General features: G+C 28.0%; 1 protein-coding gene across 4 annotated transcripts; it reads right to left on the bottom strand.

Annotated features, from left to right (window-relative positions):
* Positions 1-6,850: 6,850 nt before the first annotated feature.
* Positions 6,851-14,436, bottom strand: LOC130014491 (type IV inositol polyphosphate 5-phosphatase 3). 4 transcript variants are annotated; one of them, XM_050358679.2, is made up of 10 exons: positions 14,168-14,436; positions 13,901-14,030; positions 13,713-13,790; positions 10,200-10,272; positions 9,953-10,057; positions 8,999-9,722; positions 8,221-8,405; positions 7,815-8,066; positions 7,511-7,742; positions 6,851-7,193 (listed from the first exon to the last, which is right to left on the bottom strand). In XM_050358679.2, the coding sequence occupies exons 1-10, from the start codon at positions 14,216-14,218 to the stop codon at positions 7,143-7,145; spliced, it is 1,881 nt and encodes a 626-aa protein (XP_050214636.1). In that variant the 5' UTR covers positions 14,219-14,436; the 3' UTR covers positions 6,851-7,142. The 4 variants fall into 4 exon arrangements, with proteins under 4 accessions (XP_050214636.1, XP_050214638.1, XP_050214639.1 ...); XM_050358681.2 differs by having other exon boundaries at positions 6,851-7,177; XM_050358682.2 differs by having other exon boundaries at positions 6,851-7,174; positions 14,168-14,435.
* Positions 14,437-18,805: the final 4,369 nt, after the last annotated feature.

Here is an 18,805-nt window from a genome sequence, read left to right as displayed (position 1 = left end):
ATCGCTGTGTTATGTTATGAGAATTTATTTCTATTTATGTGGTCACTGATTAGAGGAAAAGGACATTTCAGAAGATAAGGACGTTTTGGTAATTTATTATTTTATTACGATGACAGACTATTCTACATCTGACCTTTTATATTTAATTAAGGTTTAATTCCTAAAAAAATCACGAACTTTACACGAAGTTTCATTTTAATCATGACTTTTAAAAGTTGTTATTTAAATACACAAACTTTCCTTTTATTTTAAATCTATCACCAAAGTAAAATTCGGTGTATTTTATCTGACTAAAAATTCCTAATTCTAGATACTCTAACTGAAAGATAATAAGATTTGATGTTGATTAATAATTTGGGTCTTTAATTAATGGTTTAGTAAAGAATTTAGTCAATAAAAATACACTGAAATGATGAATTTGAAACAATATGAAAGTTCGTGCCTTTAAATGACAACTTTTAAAGGTCATGATTAAAATGAAATTTCGTATAAAGTTCATGATTTTTTTAGGAATCAACCCTTTAATTAATATATTCTTTCTTTATTCATAGAGTTTTATATTTAATTAATATATTGGGTTCGGTTAATTTGATATTTTAAAAATTATTTTTAATGTATATATATAGTAGTATACTATAACACAAATAACACAGAATTAATATAATAAAAAGTATAATTTATTAATTTAATTTAATTTAATTAGATATTTAAAAATCAAAATTAAATTGAATTGGATTCAATTCAATTTTCAGTTGAAGTTCGCTCTGCATTCCCTAGGCTACTACTACACTATACACTCCTAGGAAAAAAATGTTTCTACACATTTTTTTTTCTTTTAACAGGATATGATTGGAGAAATCACGACATCCGTATACTAAGTCAATCACGTTATAACACGTCACTGAAATAATGGTAATATTATAACAAATATAAAATAAATATGCTCAGATTTTAATAATGATATTACAATATTACCATCATTTTAATAAGGTGTTACAATGTGATTGACTTAATTTACGGTGATGTGGTAGACTAAAAATTTTTCAATTGGATTGATAGATGAAGATTATAACTGCTCACAAATATGTGTATATAATTGTTCACTCTTTGTTTTAAAAGACTTATTCACTTATAATAAATATCATAATTTTATAATTAATTTTGTTATATTTTATAAAATTTTGTTTTTATTATTATTATTATCTTAAAAACATAAATTGATCATAGTGTTTATTAAAGATAAAATAATAAAAGTAAAGATAAATTTATAAAAATTATTTTTTTTAAACTGTGTAAATAAACAATTACTTATTAAACGGAGGGAATTTGTTTTTTAATAATAGTATTTTTGACTTCATGTGCAGGCTTGTGAGAATTTTGCTGAACTCTCTCTTTGTACGTTGCAGTGAAAAATTCTAGAGGCTAGATAAAAGACGCCAAATATTTAAATAAGTATTTTATAAAATAATATATAATATTTTATAAAATAATATATAATATTTTATAAAAGAATGGATAATATTATTTAAAAATAAAATAAAATTATTATAGTCTCTAAATGATTTTATTTTTATTACTGAAAGGTTTTGAATTTTTTTTCGATTCCTGATTCACGTAAAATTAGAGTTGATATGTACTTTGTCGACAAATTTTAACTGATCAAAATAAAATAGATGATTTTTTTGATTATTTATTAAATTTTATAAATTTAAAATAATATATATTTTTTTGACTATTATCAACTGTAAGAATAAGTTGTTAACGATAGCCAAAAAAGAGATAAAAAGTTATTTTAGACAGCTAAAAAAATTTATTTGAGAGAAAGAAGATAGTACTTAAGTTATACACCTAATTAACGATGGTGGCTCGTTAATTAAGGATTTGTCTTTTTTTTTTATGGATAATGATGGTTTCTGTTAAGTGATAACTATAGAGCGCTGGACAACAAAATGCTAGCTAGGTTGTGGGTTGAAATCTTCTCACATGCGCTCTCTATCTCTAATTATAGAGAAGGGAAAAGGGTCATTTATACCCCTATGGTTTATCTACAGGATCAATTAAGCCCTCAACGTCCGGAAAGGTTCAAATATGCCCCTAACGTCTTAAAATGTTGACAACCAGGCCCCTAATTTTGACGCATAAATGAAACGTTAGGGGTCTGGTTGTCCAAATCGGTGGCCTGATTGTTCATTTTCTAAGACGTTAGGGGTATATTTGAACCTTTTTGTACGTTGAGGGCTTATTTGATCCTAAAGCCAAACCTTAAGGGCATAAATGACCCTTTTCCCTATAGAGAATAAAATTTGTATCTCTAATTATAGAGAATAAAATACAAATACAAATTTGATAACATAAAATATGTTTTATAAATAAAATAAACCAGGTGTTTTGTTTTTATAAATTTTTCCACATATTAACAATAATAATTCTAACCCACAAAAATAAAAATCATACATAATTGATTGGTCTATCCAAAATTAGTAAATAGCCACAAACAGATCAACCAAAGTATTGAGTTCTTTCTCCAGAGAAAGAAGATCCAATCGTGCTATTCTGTCCAAGCGAATGAAAAAGATCCAACTCAGTATGAAGATTGAAGATTGAAGAGTTTCTCGCTAGCTGCCAAAACGTACGTGGTCCAATTGAAATCAAGAACCTTCCATATTTTTGCTTTAATTATCTTTTTATAATCTTATTGCACGTCAAAATCACATGACATAGATCTAAACTGCCAGAATTATTCAACAAAAAGCTTTTTTAAAACGGTGTCTTGAGATCAAATAAGTTAATTTTAACTTTTTAAATCAATTACACCCAATTTTTTTAATTTAAATCAAATAATCTTAAAATTATACACTTCAAATGTGGATTTATTTAATTTTGAAATACAAATTTAGGAGTCTTATTGACTCAAATGACTTATTTGATCCCGAAAATACAAATTTTAGGTTTAATTGACTCAAAGAGTTAATATGGATTTATTTGATCCCGAAAAACAAATTTGAGAACCGTGTTAACTCTTTGTTAAAAAATTACCGAGTACTTTTATATATGTATATATATATATATTAACAAATGAATACATCGAATATATTTTTAATAAAAGTTTAAGAGCATGTTTGATTCCGCTATTGCTTGTAGTTGTTAATTGATAGCTGTTAGTTGATAAACAATACTTGTTTGGTGAGATTTTATTAGTTGTTACTTTTGATATGTTAAATGACCTTAAAGGATATTAAATACTATATAATAAATAAATTATATTTAAAAATACAATATTTAAAAAATAGCATTTAATTTTTAATTACTTTATTTAAAAATTTGATAAATTAATAACTAATTTGATAATTTAATAATTAATTGATAAATTATTTAATTATAGCTAATGTAATATATATAAAATAATTTTATACAAATTATAAAATAATTGAATCATTTAAAAATAATTTAAAAAATTTATATATTCTAAAAATAATACATTTTAGTAAAAATAATTTTGTCAAAATAGTAATAAAATCAAAATAGTTATCATATGTTGGTAAAAAAAAAATTCAAAACAGAGCTTTTCAACAGCAGCTATTGCAGGTTCAAACAATTATCACTAGAAAAAGTTCACCAAACATTTAAGTGGAATTTATTGAAAAATAAAAACTAAAAATTCCACCGATAATATGAACCAAACGCCTCCTAAAATTGAAAATTTATGTAACCGTATCATTAACGTGTTGTGTATTTAAAATATTTAATCATTTCGAATCCGATACGTTTAACTAATTATATTTAAATTTTAAATCCAAACTTGACATGTTTATTTAACAGGTAATTAATACGTATCGAGCTGTTTAATCCATTTACTAAAAATAATCATAATCAAAGGGTTTGGGGTCTCTTAGCCCCCCTTCTTTCAAAAATTATTGAAATTTGTAATGAATTTTATTGTATATTAATTACGGTTTGATCTCTCAAACTTTTAAAATCCCTCATATATATGATGCATATTGTAATTTGACTTCTCCGATACAATAATTTTGACTATGTCACCAATTATAATAGATCGCTATATACACACAAAAAATTATTTAACTTATTTATTAATAAATATACATAAAAATCTTTTAACGTGTTTAAACGTAATTTATTTAACCTGTTTAAATTTATTTTTAATAAAATAATATAATAGTTCATACAAAAGTATATTTTTAGATAAATATTATTGCAAACTTGTTAATAACATGCAACAAACTTCTTAAACAATAATAAATATGTTACTAACGGGCAATAGCTCAAATGGTATAAGTGTTGGACAACAAACTATTAAGATCGTGTGTTCAATTTCTCTCATAAGCGCTATCCCTTTTCCAATTATATATATAAAAAAAACAATCATAAATATGTTAGTATGCTTGAGATTGTGATCTACAAATTACAAATTATGATTAAAATTAATAATTTGTGTTATATGATTATATTTCAGTTAGAAATAATAGTTTAATATATCAATACATTTGATAAATAGATTTGAAATACATTCTTCGGGGGTTACGCAGGTTAATCCGTTATTTTGCAACGTCACAAATTGGTTGATCATTTATAATCCAAATCCGTATAAATTTAATTGCAACTATTCTTTTTATCATATTGTGGTATATAAATATTATAGTTTATGAGCCTAAAATATACCGGCATGAAAGGCGGGGCAACATCTCAATGAACACATCAGTACATTACACTTTAAGGCCATTTCTAACCTACTTTAAAATAAAAACTCTATTTTTTACGAATAGAGTAATTTTTTCTCCAATCACAAATTCTATATTTAATTTAAATTAAATTTTTCTCCAATCACAAATACTATCTTTAACTCTAAAAGAATGTTTTAAAACTACACTACTTTATTATTTTAACAACTTAGCTCAAATTAAAAGTTTGTTTACATATTCATTCTAAAAATAGAAACAAATAGTAATTTTTATTAATAATAAAATAATAAAATTTAAATAAATATCTTTACAATATAATAATATATTTTATTAAATATAATTAAATAAATATTAATATTTTTAATATATAAATTAAAAATTATATTTAAATAGACATACATATTAAATATTATAAAAAAGTAGTAAAAAAATACAATAATAATAAAAGTATAATTATCTACTAATTTTTATAATTAATAAATTTCTCCCATAAATTCAATTAAATCATTACGCGTGTAATATGGCATCTTAATTTTCGATTTTTTTTTATGTTGGGAAAGAAATTGTATGCATTTCAGCATCATCAAACATTTTTTTGAGAAGCATCATCAAACATTTAAATGTACTTAATAATTAGGTCTACTGACCAATGAAGATTATGATTGAAACAATATAATCAAAAATATGGACAGGTGTTTATGCTGCAATCAGCATAATCATATTTAAACTGCAATGTGGCAATAGAAGAATGGATTGTTAACCTTAGATTAAGGATGCTATTAAACAAATGTAATATAGGACAATGAAAAACCCATAAAATAAAGTTTGACCAAAAAAAATATTTTTTAATTTATCAACTAAAGACAAGATTGTGTTTCCTTGGATTTAATTCTCTATTATTGTTGCATCAGCACATGCAATTATGTTAAATAATGCATATTCACAAGTACTATATGTTGATATTTGGACCACTGGCTGCTTCTGTTCTCTACTTAAATTAGTTTAAGATAATTTTAATTTAGACTGACAATATATTAATAAATAAAATTCGAGTTGTGATATTTACAGTAATTTCGACCGTTGTTCTGATCGGCAAGTGGCATTATATGACCCTCACCCAAAGTGATTTGGCCATTCTTTAGTAAGGCATCGAAAATGTCATCCACCTTGGTGAGATCGAAAGTATAATCTTTATGTATAACTGAATTTTTTATTTTTTATTTAAAAAGTCAGACTTCCTTAGTGCCGCACACTCTAGAGGACAAAAATTCGGCCAGGTTAATTTCTTCAACAGACTCCTCCTCACTGTCACTTTCATCACTTACAACCACACTGTCACTTTCATCACTTACAACCACCACGTCTACTTGGTCTGGGTAGTAAGTTCTCTTCTAGGCGCCTCTTCTTTGCTCTTTTTCTTTTAACAACTTTTTGAGGGACAAGCCACTTTTTATCAATAGGTTTTACATACAGAGTATTTTATTCCTGCATTATTTACAATAAGTCAAGTGTCTGATAGAATTTTTTTTTTAATTTTTTTTTTAATTATTAAAAATTTCAAATAGCTAATGTATTATTTGTTTGTTGCACGAATAATATAATGCAACAGTTGAATTGTACTATAATATTCCATAACACCTTTTAGTTGGATAAGCTACGGCAATCAACTTTTAATAAATGGGGTAGCTAAATTCGGTTTGGTTAACTGAATAACCAAGCAAACCATATACAGTACAATTTTCGGTTTAGTTACAGTTTTATTACTATAATATAATGTCAGTTATGGTTTGGTTAAAAAAATAGAACATTTCGAATTTGATTAACTCGGTTGGATGACATAATCATTGATGCACGCCCCTACTTTTCAATGGTGCAGAACATAGTAAATTTCTTGAAACTCGATGGTGTTGGAATTGAAAATTGTATATTCTATAAAAATCTTTAAAATTACACATATAAAAAGAAATAGCAAAAAGAATATATTTTTAGGGTTTACGGATTTTTGTTATATAATAGGTAGAGTTGGATCAAATCCAAAACAAATACATTCAACCTGACTGCCTGAGATCAAGCAATCCTGCAGACAAGAATGTACTACACAAACACAAAATGAGACACAATTGCAACCACAATGAAAGATTGGGACAAAATTGCAAAAAATAAAAGATTTGATTGTAATTGATAATAAACTGCCCATATCAGGGGGATTGATCTCTATATACATATATTACATTACATACAAGTATAACTCTCCATATTTTCTATCTAAACTCTTTTTATGAGTTCTACAGGTAAAACCTGCCCTACCAGGGACACTCTAATACAAAACTGGAATTTACAAAATATTGGTCAAAGAAGGTAGCAAAATCATATGAATGAATCTAAGTTGATAGTTATTATATAAGAGAATTATGAGTTTCTTACTCTTGGCTGCTTCCATCTTTACTCTCTTATCGCTCCCACGGACAGAAATCCTGCTTCGGATCGAAAAGCCTATTATCAAAAACATGTTTGAAACAAGAAAAGCTGGTAGTTTAAAATCTAAAGCACAAAGAAGTGGATTTTCATTTCAGCAATTTTATCTGTTAGTTGGGGATAATTTACATAGCATAAATATGGACATTCTCCTTTTAAGTTTCATGTCAATTGCAAAATAAAATAGTTTATCTTGTTGCAAATGAAAACGATTCCATTGGAATTGAGCGATCTATTAGGTCCCGAACTCACTTCTGCAGCCAACCATTGGGGCATAACAGAGCAATCAATTCGGTCAAAATTTAATAAGTAGGCTTGCGTAGTTGATTGCTCACCTGCTTCAATTTCAAGCGACTCATTCCCACAGCTATGCTTGCTTCCACAACTTCCTCATTTTGAATCTCTGCATCCGTGTACGCGAGTGCCCGTTGTAGCTTCTTTGGAGAGAAGACTTCAGCTTCAGCCATATATGTGGCTGTCACAGGTCGGTGGTCTGAAAGTTTGAGCTCTGTTCTCCTGTAATTCAGGAGCTTCATTCCCTTTCCATATGAAAGAATTCGATCACACCTAGAACATCACTGTATATTAGGTACAAGTTGGCACAAAAACAAGTACACAAGTAAAAGAATTTGAACATACCATGCTGGAACACGCCTCCCCGCCTTTGGATCCGATCCACAATATTTGTTTGAATTCATCTCATACTTATATGTTGGTGGAAAATTCAGTAGACCTTCAGTCCATCCATCAAATGCGCGGCCTTTTCTTAATTCTCTTACAAGCTGATCTCTCTCCACTAACTTGGACCACTGCTTTCGGGAGATCATTTCGCATGTTTTCGCATAAGACAAGTTGATTCGGTAGTTCAAATCACCCAGCCAAATAATTCTTCTGCGGAGTTGGTTAGTAATGTTATTCAAAATTTAGCACTTAATATGAAAGATCTATGAGACCAAAATTAAACATTTTTAATGCTACGCCTGATGTCATAAGACGGAACAGCAGAAAAAGAGTAATATGTCTCATTTAGATGTATAATACTCACTCGTGATCAAAGATGCCTTTTGGAAGACCAATAGCAGAAAGCTTATGAAATTGAGTTCTTTTATGTATTTCATGCACAACACAATTTCTCTTAAGTTCATCCCCATCTTTTTCACCTGATGTCAGATGAGTGCATATGAAACAGAAAGGAGTCTGATATATAGACATACTGACTGATACTGCTCCCTGAAAGATTGAATAAACTGTCTTACATTTTGAAGAATTATCACAACGAAATAAGTCTAAATGCTTTTCATAATGAAATGATCGACAAAGATGCAGTAATTTTTCAGCACCTCTCATATGCAACACCTCACACATAAAATATAGTAAAAATTGCACCAGCGTGTCTGAATTTGTATGAATCTACTATTTCAGCATGTGAGCTTTTATTTCTTCTAAATTAAATATTGCAACTTTTAGGAAAGATATCATACAAGTGTTTTTGGCCTATTTTTGGTAATTGGTGTGCTAAAAGAACAAAATTAAACTCCATATTGGCTTAAACTATGCTGTCATATTCAAAAAATAATAATTATAGTGCGTAAATGATAAATTTTCCTAATCCAATAATAATATAGCAAACCATATCAGCAAATTGAAAAATTATTTTTGGCACTATTAGTAGTCTAGTGATCGAAAAATGACTAGGGTAATGAGGTTAGTTTTGTCAAATGCACAATTAGATATCATTAAAAATGACAAAATGTAAAAACAATCAAAACATTAAAAATGAATGATGATAAAACTTAGAAGTAAAACTAGCTTATGGAACTTACCTTGTTACCAATGTAGCCCATGACACCAACACCAACGGTAGAGACCTTTAAGTTGTGGATATGCTTACGCAAGCTTCTACGAACCCAAATTGAGAGAAAAATCCCTACCATCTGCTTGCTTATTATCCGCACATACGATGATTTTCCTTTCCGTTTCATAAGAGCTTCAAGGTCAAGTTCAGCAAGAAATGCTAATCCTGATTGCACATCATCTGAGACCAACTTCAAAGAATTATATCCTCCGAAGGACTTGCTTACTTTCAGAGACTTCGTTTCTTTAACAGATTTCACTGAAGCTTGTCTCTGTAAAACATGCCGAGATAGCAAGTCTAATGGGGGCTCTGGCCAGGTCAAACCGATTCTCCTTTCAGTACTACTAAGTAATTTGGTTAATTGACTTGCGGCTGCTTCAACTATTATAGGGATACCTAATTTATAACTATTATCAACTTCATCAAAACAGTCGAGTTCATCATCCAATGGAATAATTTCTTCTCCAATTTCGCTGTCACTCTCATATAATATCTCCTCTTCAATATCTGGCATGTCATCAGACGGCTTAAACTTTGATGGAGATAAAGGATCACTATAGCATTTAACCTTAGACCTTCTAGGTCGAATTCTATTTAATGTATCACGGATAATATTTTCCCACTTAGGAACCGGACGGTTATCTTCAGCACCAAATATGTTCCCAGCATTCAATGGTACAATTTCCTGAAGACTGCAAAAATAAAGCCTTTTCCAATGTTAATAAAATGGACTCACAAGTGTATTTCTTCGTACGTGAACGATGGAAATAGAATATTCGTCATATTATAAAATCTAAAAGGTTATCAATCTACATTTTAATTCAAAATGGATACTGACTTTTTAACTAAGTCACCTCCCGTTATCTAAATGAAAAATTTAAAGTTCTGTTACCAAGCTGTAAAAATACAACGAAACACTCACCCGAAAACATAGATGTCAGCAGGGTCATTGATATCAATCCAGTCATCAATATCTAGGTCGTCAGGTGGAAGTTTTCCTCCAACATTCCACGTACCGACGCATATTCTGCAAAAATAAATATGTCAAAGTTTTAAATGCTTAAATCTCAATCACTGAGATCTGAAAGAAACATGTCTATGTCATTGGTGTAAAGAAAACTGAATAAATTATACCAGTCAGAAGCCAATACAAGTAAAATGTAGCATACCTGAATTCCTTGGTGCTGATATAATGTTTCCTTAAGGTTTCTGATTTTCGTCTCCTTAATATTGGAAGAGCATCTGAAGTAAGTAAAAAATGAAAACAATTATCAACTGAAACTATATGACCACACTTCAGTACTGAGCAGGGGCAGAACCAGGAGGGGCGAATGCATGCAAATCTCGTAAGCTTAATGCATGCAAATCTATGAGTGTCTCCACCAACTCAACTATTAGACAGGAGCCAGTGAGCCCCACACATTACTTTAACTGCCAAAAAACTCCATGCCCAAATCATCAAACTGATCGAACGTTCAAGATATCAAACCTCTTCCCAACACTCTATAAGATGTTTATGGAAAACGCGGCCTGGTTCATGATGCTCATCACTGGTTCGACGAAATGCCCCTTACAGACCAGGTCTTTTGGGCCTCCATTCTCCTGCATAGTGCATACAACATAGCCCACCTCCCTAAGACCAACTCCAACCCAACACTAAGATAGTCTAAAAAGTTAAAAACCATTTCACCCATCTTTAAACACAAACCTATCTTGTTTATGGATAGCAATTTTTTAATATACACTATTCATATTCTTTTGATTAATTATTTTGTTTATTTTTAATTATAACTTATATTGTTGACTTTTTGAATATTCAATTTATTCCTATGTATATTAAATAATAATTAAATTTTTAGCAATTTGATATAATCAATAAATATAATATATTTTAATATTTGAATTATATTCTTTTATTACTAATATTTAAATGTAATTTTTATTTTTTATTTTTTAATTGTTATAATTTTAATTTCTAATTAAATATAAAATCAATTATATAATTAAAAAATTAATTTAGTATTATTTAGTTAATATTAAGATATAGTAATAAATGAAAATGTATGTGTTCAAAAATACAAATATAGGTATAAAGTGGTAAATATTTATATATAATAGTATTGAATGTAAAAAAATAAAAATTTAATGTAAAAGATAAAATGATAGGTTAAAGTAAAATGCTACAATAGCACTAAAATAATGTACAATGAGCTATAACTCAAATGATATAATTGTTGAATAGCAAACTGTTAGGTGAATTTCACACGGTATTAGTATTTTGAATTAGAGATGTTTTTAAAAAAAAGACTATTTTCTTCTTAGATTTCATTACGAGTACTGTTGAAATTATTTTTAATATTTTTATTATAATGATTGATAGATAAAATTAATTTTGCAATTAAAACATTCAAATTTATATGTTTTAAAAAATAATTAAAATTTATTTGATTAGTAAAAAGAATTGAATAAAATTAAAATTTATTTGGATGTCAAGTTTTGCGATACCAAATGGCCCCTAAAGATTTTAGTAATTGGCATTCGAAATTACAATAATTTAGTAGAATTTGGAACATATTTGACTATCTGTTTTTTTGGTTGATCAACTCAGAGGCTATGGAAGAATTAATTTAAGAATAAAGGGTCAACGTGCCCCCTGAATTTGGAATACGGGTTCATCTAACCCAATTTATACTTCTTTGAGCAAGTAATCCAAAACTCTTCATTTTTGGGTCAAATAACCCCATAATTTATATTTTTATTTCAAAAAATAGATTTAGGATAATTATATCACAATAATTAGGAAAATATTTATTTACTTTTTTACACCACTCACCTCCAATTTGTATTTTACGTGTTTTAAAAATACAATTATGGGGTTATTTGACCCAAAAATAAAGAGTTTTGGGGTTAATTGCTCAAAAAAGTATAAATTGGGTTAAATGACCTCGTGTCACAAATTCAGAGTGTTGGTTGACCCTTTATTCATTAATTTAATGTAGGGTTTGAACCGACAAACTATGTAGCACGACATTACAATTTCAATAAAATAATTACTACTACAAAATTCAAATCAAATCGCATCAACAAACCAACAAGGGAATTCCTATCTAGGTTTTGAAGAATTCATTAAATAATTTAATCCAATCCAAAACAGATTTAAGATGTGGCAATGTACTAGCCACTAATTCCATTAACAATCAGCTCATAGCTGGAGTAATTTGCAATACACTTGTTGATAATTGAACTCCATTTATGTTTTTCTACTTTACAAATATCTTTAGTATTTTTTTATTCAAAATGCTTATTTTTGTTTCTTAACAATCAAAACAATTCTTTACTTTTATCTTTAATATTTTATAATTGTCCTTCTTAACCACACTCCTAATTCACTGTAATTTTCTTTTCAGTGAGGAAAACTCCTTAATTCTGTGTAGGATACTTATTTGCAGCTAAAATATCTCAAAATAAAATGTTGCAACTATACTTTTTTTTTTTATCAGAGATAGACCTACTTTAAGTTAGTTGTTCCATATTAAATAAAGGGGTAATGTCATAAAAATGTGCAAACTTTACATGTTTTCTCAATTTAATCACGTTTTTTAAAACTTCTCATAAACATACACCAACTTTCATTTTTTCCCAAATTCATACACGGTGCTGATGTGTCACTCATTCATTGGTGCAATTTGCTGAGGTGTAAGTCATTTTTAACCAATGACTGAGTGACACGTCAACACCGTGTATGAATTTGGAAAAAAATGAAAGTTGGTGTATGTTTATGAGAAGTTTTAAAGAACGTGATTAAATTGAAAAAACATGTAAAGTTCGTGAATTTTTATGATATTAACCCTTAAATAAATATTTAAACTAATTAATCATAAGAAAAAAAATTCTACCGATTTATTTCTTTTATTTGAAGTTCATAACCTAATAAAAGAAATATCCAACAAGCGATGATGACCAATTGAAAATATTTAAAAATGTGTATAAATATAATAAAAATAAAATGTAATTGTATAAATAACCAAATAAAGTTCATAATATAAGAGAAATTCTTAGGTAGACTCGGTCTACCACATTATCCGTAGACCAAAACTATCACATTATGGCACATCATTAAAATGATGGCAATCTTGTAATATTACTATTCAAAGGTGCAAATAAGTAAAAAACGAATTTATAAGATTGCCATCATTTTAATGACGTGTCATAATATGATAGGTTAGTTTACGAATGACGTGGTAGATCGAGTCTACATAAGAATTTTTCCATAATATAAATATGCATTTCGTCTTTGTTTATGATAAATTCATTTTATGCACTTAAACTTGAACATGCGTGTTTCACATTTTATTGTTTATCTTTTTTTTTTCTGCAGTCCACTTATGTTATAAATTACTGATGGTCTAAATTTAAAATCGAACCAAATATGAGGATCCAACAGTACATTTGGCCTAACTTTTAATAAAGAATAATAATGTCAATTTTTTTTTTTTTTAAGTAGAAGTGGATCTCTACCCTCCCTAATCACTGTTGTCCTCTAATAGACTTGAAGATTGCGTTTTGATGTAACAAAGGATCACACTCCCAAATTCTAAATCAAAAGATGTTGAACAGAAACTAGCAAATACAAGAACAAAGTGATCAGCTCCAAGAATTAATTAAATGGAAAGAATAATTACCATTGCTGGGATCAATAACTGTGTTCCTCCCTCTATACTTTCTCCTACACACTGCGGATTCTGTCACACAAACAAGAACTTGTTGGACATTTTTGAGATATTCAGAAGAAGAAAAAAGAAAAGAAATTATTTTTGCGCTGTTAAATCGTGAGTTCAATTCTTAAAAAAAGAAAATGGTGCGTAGGTACCTTCGGTATCAGAAGCAGAATCAGAGTCAGTATCATCACTATCCCCATCAGATTCAGTGTCAGCACCGAAATCAGATTCCTTATGGTTGATATTCAACCATTTACGAACTACAATTCTTGGCCAAAACAGCTGCAACACCAAAATCTTTCAGCCCAACTACTTTAAAAAACCATACCCATTTCTTGGATTTGAAAAAGTAAACAAAACCCAGAGTTTAAAAAGCTGAAAAAGATAAGAGTAATGAAAGAGAGAGATAAAAAAGTTACCTCTGGTTGGGTCTTTGAAGAACGAGACGTCGTGACCTGTTTACATTTCATTTCTTTCAATATGTTATAATCATACGATAAAAACTTCAATTATAATTCAAGAAACCAACAAGAATAGGGTTGAAGAGAGAGAAATTGGAGAGATCAATGTGTAAGTAGTTGCAGAAATGGTGGGAAGGAAGAAGTCGGGAAGAGACAGCACTTTATAGGTTTTTTTCGTCATTAAGGATCATTTTACTGTTTGTTTACATTTATAGAGTTCCAGCATCACTAGTATCACTCGTTTAAGCCAATTTAAAATGATAAACTCTAAGCGCATATGAGTTGGTAAAGCGCTTTTCTGACTTAAATGAAATCGCGGGTTCGAACCGTACTCATGTATATAGTCATTTAAAACTTGGGACCAGAATCTGCCTCCCGCAAGGGACCTACACGGCTCGAATGAAGATTAGTTTGAATGTAAAAGGTTTAAAGGTGCCGTCTCATAGTTAAGATCCGTTCAGAAAACTTCATGCACCCTGTACCAAAAAAAATTGATAAACTCCTATAATAGCTAAGAGAGCATCTCTAATGAAATCTTTAAAATTATCAAATTTTTTAACTTAAAAAATTAGACAATAAATTATAAGTCCAATAAATTTTCTATTTTTTAAATTTAGGTTAGTAATTTTTATTTTAAAATATTATATCTTTTCTTTCAGTATAAAAACTGAATAAATAAATAAATTTAAATTATTACTCCCTCCGTCCCAAATTGATAGGCAGTTTAGACCAAAAATTTAGCACATTTATGTAAAATGAGTAATTTTATAACATATTTGGCCTTATTTAATGCAGTGTTGGCTTTATTTTTTAGTGGAATTTGCTCTCTTTTTATGTAATATATTGCAATTAATGAGGATATATATGTAATTCAAGCATTCAAGTAATAAATTACTGTCTATAATTGGAGGCAAATAAATTCAAGATAGTGCCTATCAATTTGGGACGGAGGGAGTAATATTTTTTTTATTTTTTTATTTATAAAAACAAAACAAAATATAAAGTTAATATTAAAAAATCAATTAAATTAATATTACTAATATTTAATAGGTCTAATGCCTTAAAAAAAACTCGACCTTATAGCCTCTTTTCGATTCTACTCTAATGAACTTGTCAATTTTATCCTATTTCGCATTTTATCATTAATTTCAATTATACCACATTTTTTTTTTGTCAATTTTTTTACCTAAATGATGAAACAATTCAATTAACCATGTTTAAAGATAAAATTAAATTCGTTTCCATTCAAAAAAGTACAAATAAGTCCTTTATTTTTAAAAACTAACTAAAAACTTTAATCAAATTAAAACTAATTTAAATACTTAATTAATTTAAATAAATCTAATTAAATTTTAAACATGTACAATTAATATATGCTATACATTGAGAAAGTTTTTGAATTTTTTTTCAAATAAAAAAGACGTCAATTTAATATTTCAGGGTACAATTGAAATAATAAAATGCGAAATAGGGTAAAATTGACAAGTTTGCTACGTTAGGGTAGGATTGATAAGGTCGTTTTTTTTTTAAGATATTAGGCCTATTTAATATCATCATTATTATTATTATTTATTAAAATAAAATATAAAAAAAATAATATTAAAATCTATTGGATTAAAATTATAAATATAACTCTATATTTTATAAAAAATGTTTTTTATTTTAAAGATCATCCCCAAAGATGCTCTAATAGTGAATAATTTAGAGCTGAATACATTATTTGAATCCAAAGGTTTCACTTGGTTCAAAAATATACAATTTCCGGGAAGCATATTTCCCGGGAAGTTAATTACTGAGGAAGTTAATATTAATATTTTCATTGCTTGGTTCACTTAATAACTTCCCGAAAAGTTACATTTATTTCTAATTAATTAAAATTTAAAGACAATATTACTGTTAATAACTAAATTGGCTAATTAAATGTAGAAATAGAATAGTATTTTGATTAATTTAATTAGAGAATATGAACTTACTTAGTTTTTATTAAGAAAGTCATTTTCCTAGTTAAAAGGAAAGCAGCCTCTTAACTTTCCGGGAAATAAATTAGCAAAAGTGAATTAAATGAGAAAAAAATATTATTTCCCGAGAAGTTAAACTTTCTTAGTAAATTTGTCCCTAATCAAATGAGACCTAAATTTGTAATGTTTCATTATCTAAATTTGTAACTTTCAGATTAGCCTATTCAACATTCAAACTTCTAAATTTTATCTTTTTAACTTTCAAAATTGTCATTTTAATAATTGTTTGGCTTTTTTTGTCTAGTTAGAACAACCATTCTGTTACAAATCAAAAGAGGAGAGTGGATGGGTATTTTAAGCTGATGTGCCATAAAATTAATACGTAGACCCGTTTACCTATATAACCCCATCGTTCACTTTAATTTCTTTGAGACTTTGACATTCTAATTTTTCAAAAAAATTATACGACATATTCTTTTATTAAGAAAATTAAAACAATAACTCTCTATTTCATATTTAGTTAGTGAGCTTTTAATTTTTTAAATAAAATATTTTTAAAATTTAAATAAAGCAATTATTCACCCATTTAAAAATAAAGAAGAAACAATTAGAATTCAAAAATAAATCAATATATTAAAATATAAAATTATAATTATAATATTAAAATAAAAATAAATAACAAACTTACTGAATTTAAGTTTTAGTTTTATTTTGTATATGAAAAAAAATAAAAACCAACTACACAAATAAAACTAACTCTATAAATAAAAATACTAATTTATAGTTTTAAAGCAAAAATAAAAATTTGCTATCTAAAAAAATAGAGTTTGATTTTAATGTTCTTTTTTTTTTATGGAGTTTTTGTTAAAAAAATATTTTTTTATTTTTTGTACCATTTCATCCTCCTGATCTCTCATCTTTCAATTTAATTCATCAAATTAGATGACAATCCATTTATTATTTTTTACCATATTATCGTATTTGTGTGTTACTCTTTACTTCAGATGTTAAAATGTAAAATTTAAAAGTTTAAATGTTAGAGAAGTTAAACTGAAAAATAGAAGGTTAGGTGGGTGGGGGTATAAATTCAAACACCAAATTATGTATTAAGCCAATAATTTTTAAAGACTGATTAGGGTTAATTTGCAATTTGGTGATGGAAAAGTAGAGCTCTTTTAAAAAGTTTGAAAAGCTCAAGTGAATAACTAATGTGCTGATGCCCTTTGTTGTGTTGTGTTTGCCTTCTTGATAGGTCATGATGTTGCTTTAGTTAAGAAAAAAGACAAATAAAAAAAGAGAAAGGGCAAAAAGAAAATTGAAAATGTGTATGACTATTTTTATGAAAAGACCTAATAATTAAAGAAAATCAAATATTTATTGTTTTTATCAATTTTAATTAAAAGATTTGTCATACTATCAATAATTTAATTTGAATTTTTTATCTATTTATTAAATATTTCAAACGAGTTGTGCCTCAAATATTATAAGCATGGACAGTAAACTGCTAAGGTCGTGTGTTCAGTTTCTCCCACAAGTCCCCTCTTTAATTATAAAAAAAAAAATCAAATTTACTTTTTAAATTATACATAATTAATGAGAAGGCTTAAGTCTACCATTTATAGCATTTATTGAAAAATTGAGTAAAATAATTTTAATTATTATGTGACTTAATGTTCACTAGAGAGAAGCAATAAAATATCTTAATAATGAGACAAATCAAAGTATGGTCTCATATGATGAAGTATTTAAAAAAAAAGAGTTTGGAGGTATCTGTAGGAATGGCAATGGGGAGGGGATTCTCCGATCTCCATGGGAACGCGCCCCTAATAGGGCGGGGAATGCCCATTAATTTTTCCCATTAGTACGGGGATGGGGGGAGATTTTCCCCCCATCCACGGGGATGGGGAGGGGATGGGGGGAGATTTTCCCCCCATCCACGGGGATGGGGAGGGGACGGGGGATAAAGTCTCCACCCATGGGGATCCCCATTCCCGCCTCCATGGGGGACCCGATCTATTTTTATATAAGTTTTATTGTAATATCCCGTATTTTTAAATTTTTTTTTTTAAATTTTTATCTTTAATTTTTGCAGTCCGTCAAATTTTAAGTAATTTATTATTATTATTATTATTATTATTATTATTATTATTACTTAATTTTATTTGAATCGTTCATTATTTTGGTCGTGGTTCAATTCGTATTAGACTTATATTATTATTTTAGCCTATACATATTTTTATTTAAAAATTATATATATTGCCATGCATGCAGAAAGAAAACAAAAAGAAACCCATTTTTCCTTTATAAATTTGTCTTCCATGTGCTGTGGCCCATTTCTTATTAATTGGGCTATTTTCTTATTTAATCTTAGCCTTTGTCAAATTGTGTAGTATTATAATTCCATATTTGCAGCAGCAGCACGGAAACTAGCTATTTTCATATTTTTAGGTTTTTTTTTTAACACCTATTCAGACCCTATTTACAAAACAAACCCTAGCCGTCACACTCTCAAAAACGCTCTGAAATCCTATGCTCTTACCTTTCCTTCCTATCGTGTTAATTTCGGATAAGTTTTCCCGTTGATTTTCTTATTCCTTTCAATATCGTCAATATCGTTCTTGATACGATCTCGTGTGTT

Source organism: Mercurialis annua, linkage group LG1-X, assembly GCF_937616625.2.
Source record: "Mercurialis annua linkage group LG1-X, ddMerAnnu1.2, whole genome shotgun sequence".
NCBI lineage: Eukaryota > Viridiplantae > Streptophyta > Magnoliopsida > Malpighiales > Euphorbiaceae > Mercurialis > Mercurialis annua.
This window is presented reverse-complemented; position numbering and strand designations above follow the sequence as displayed.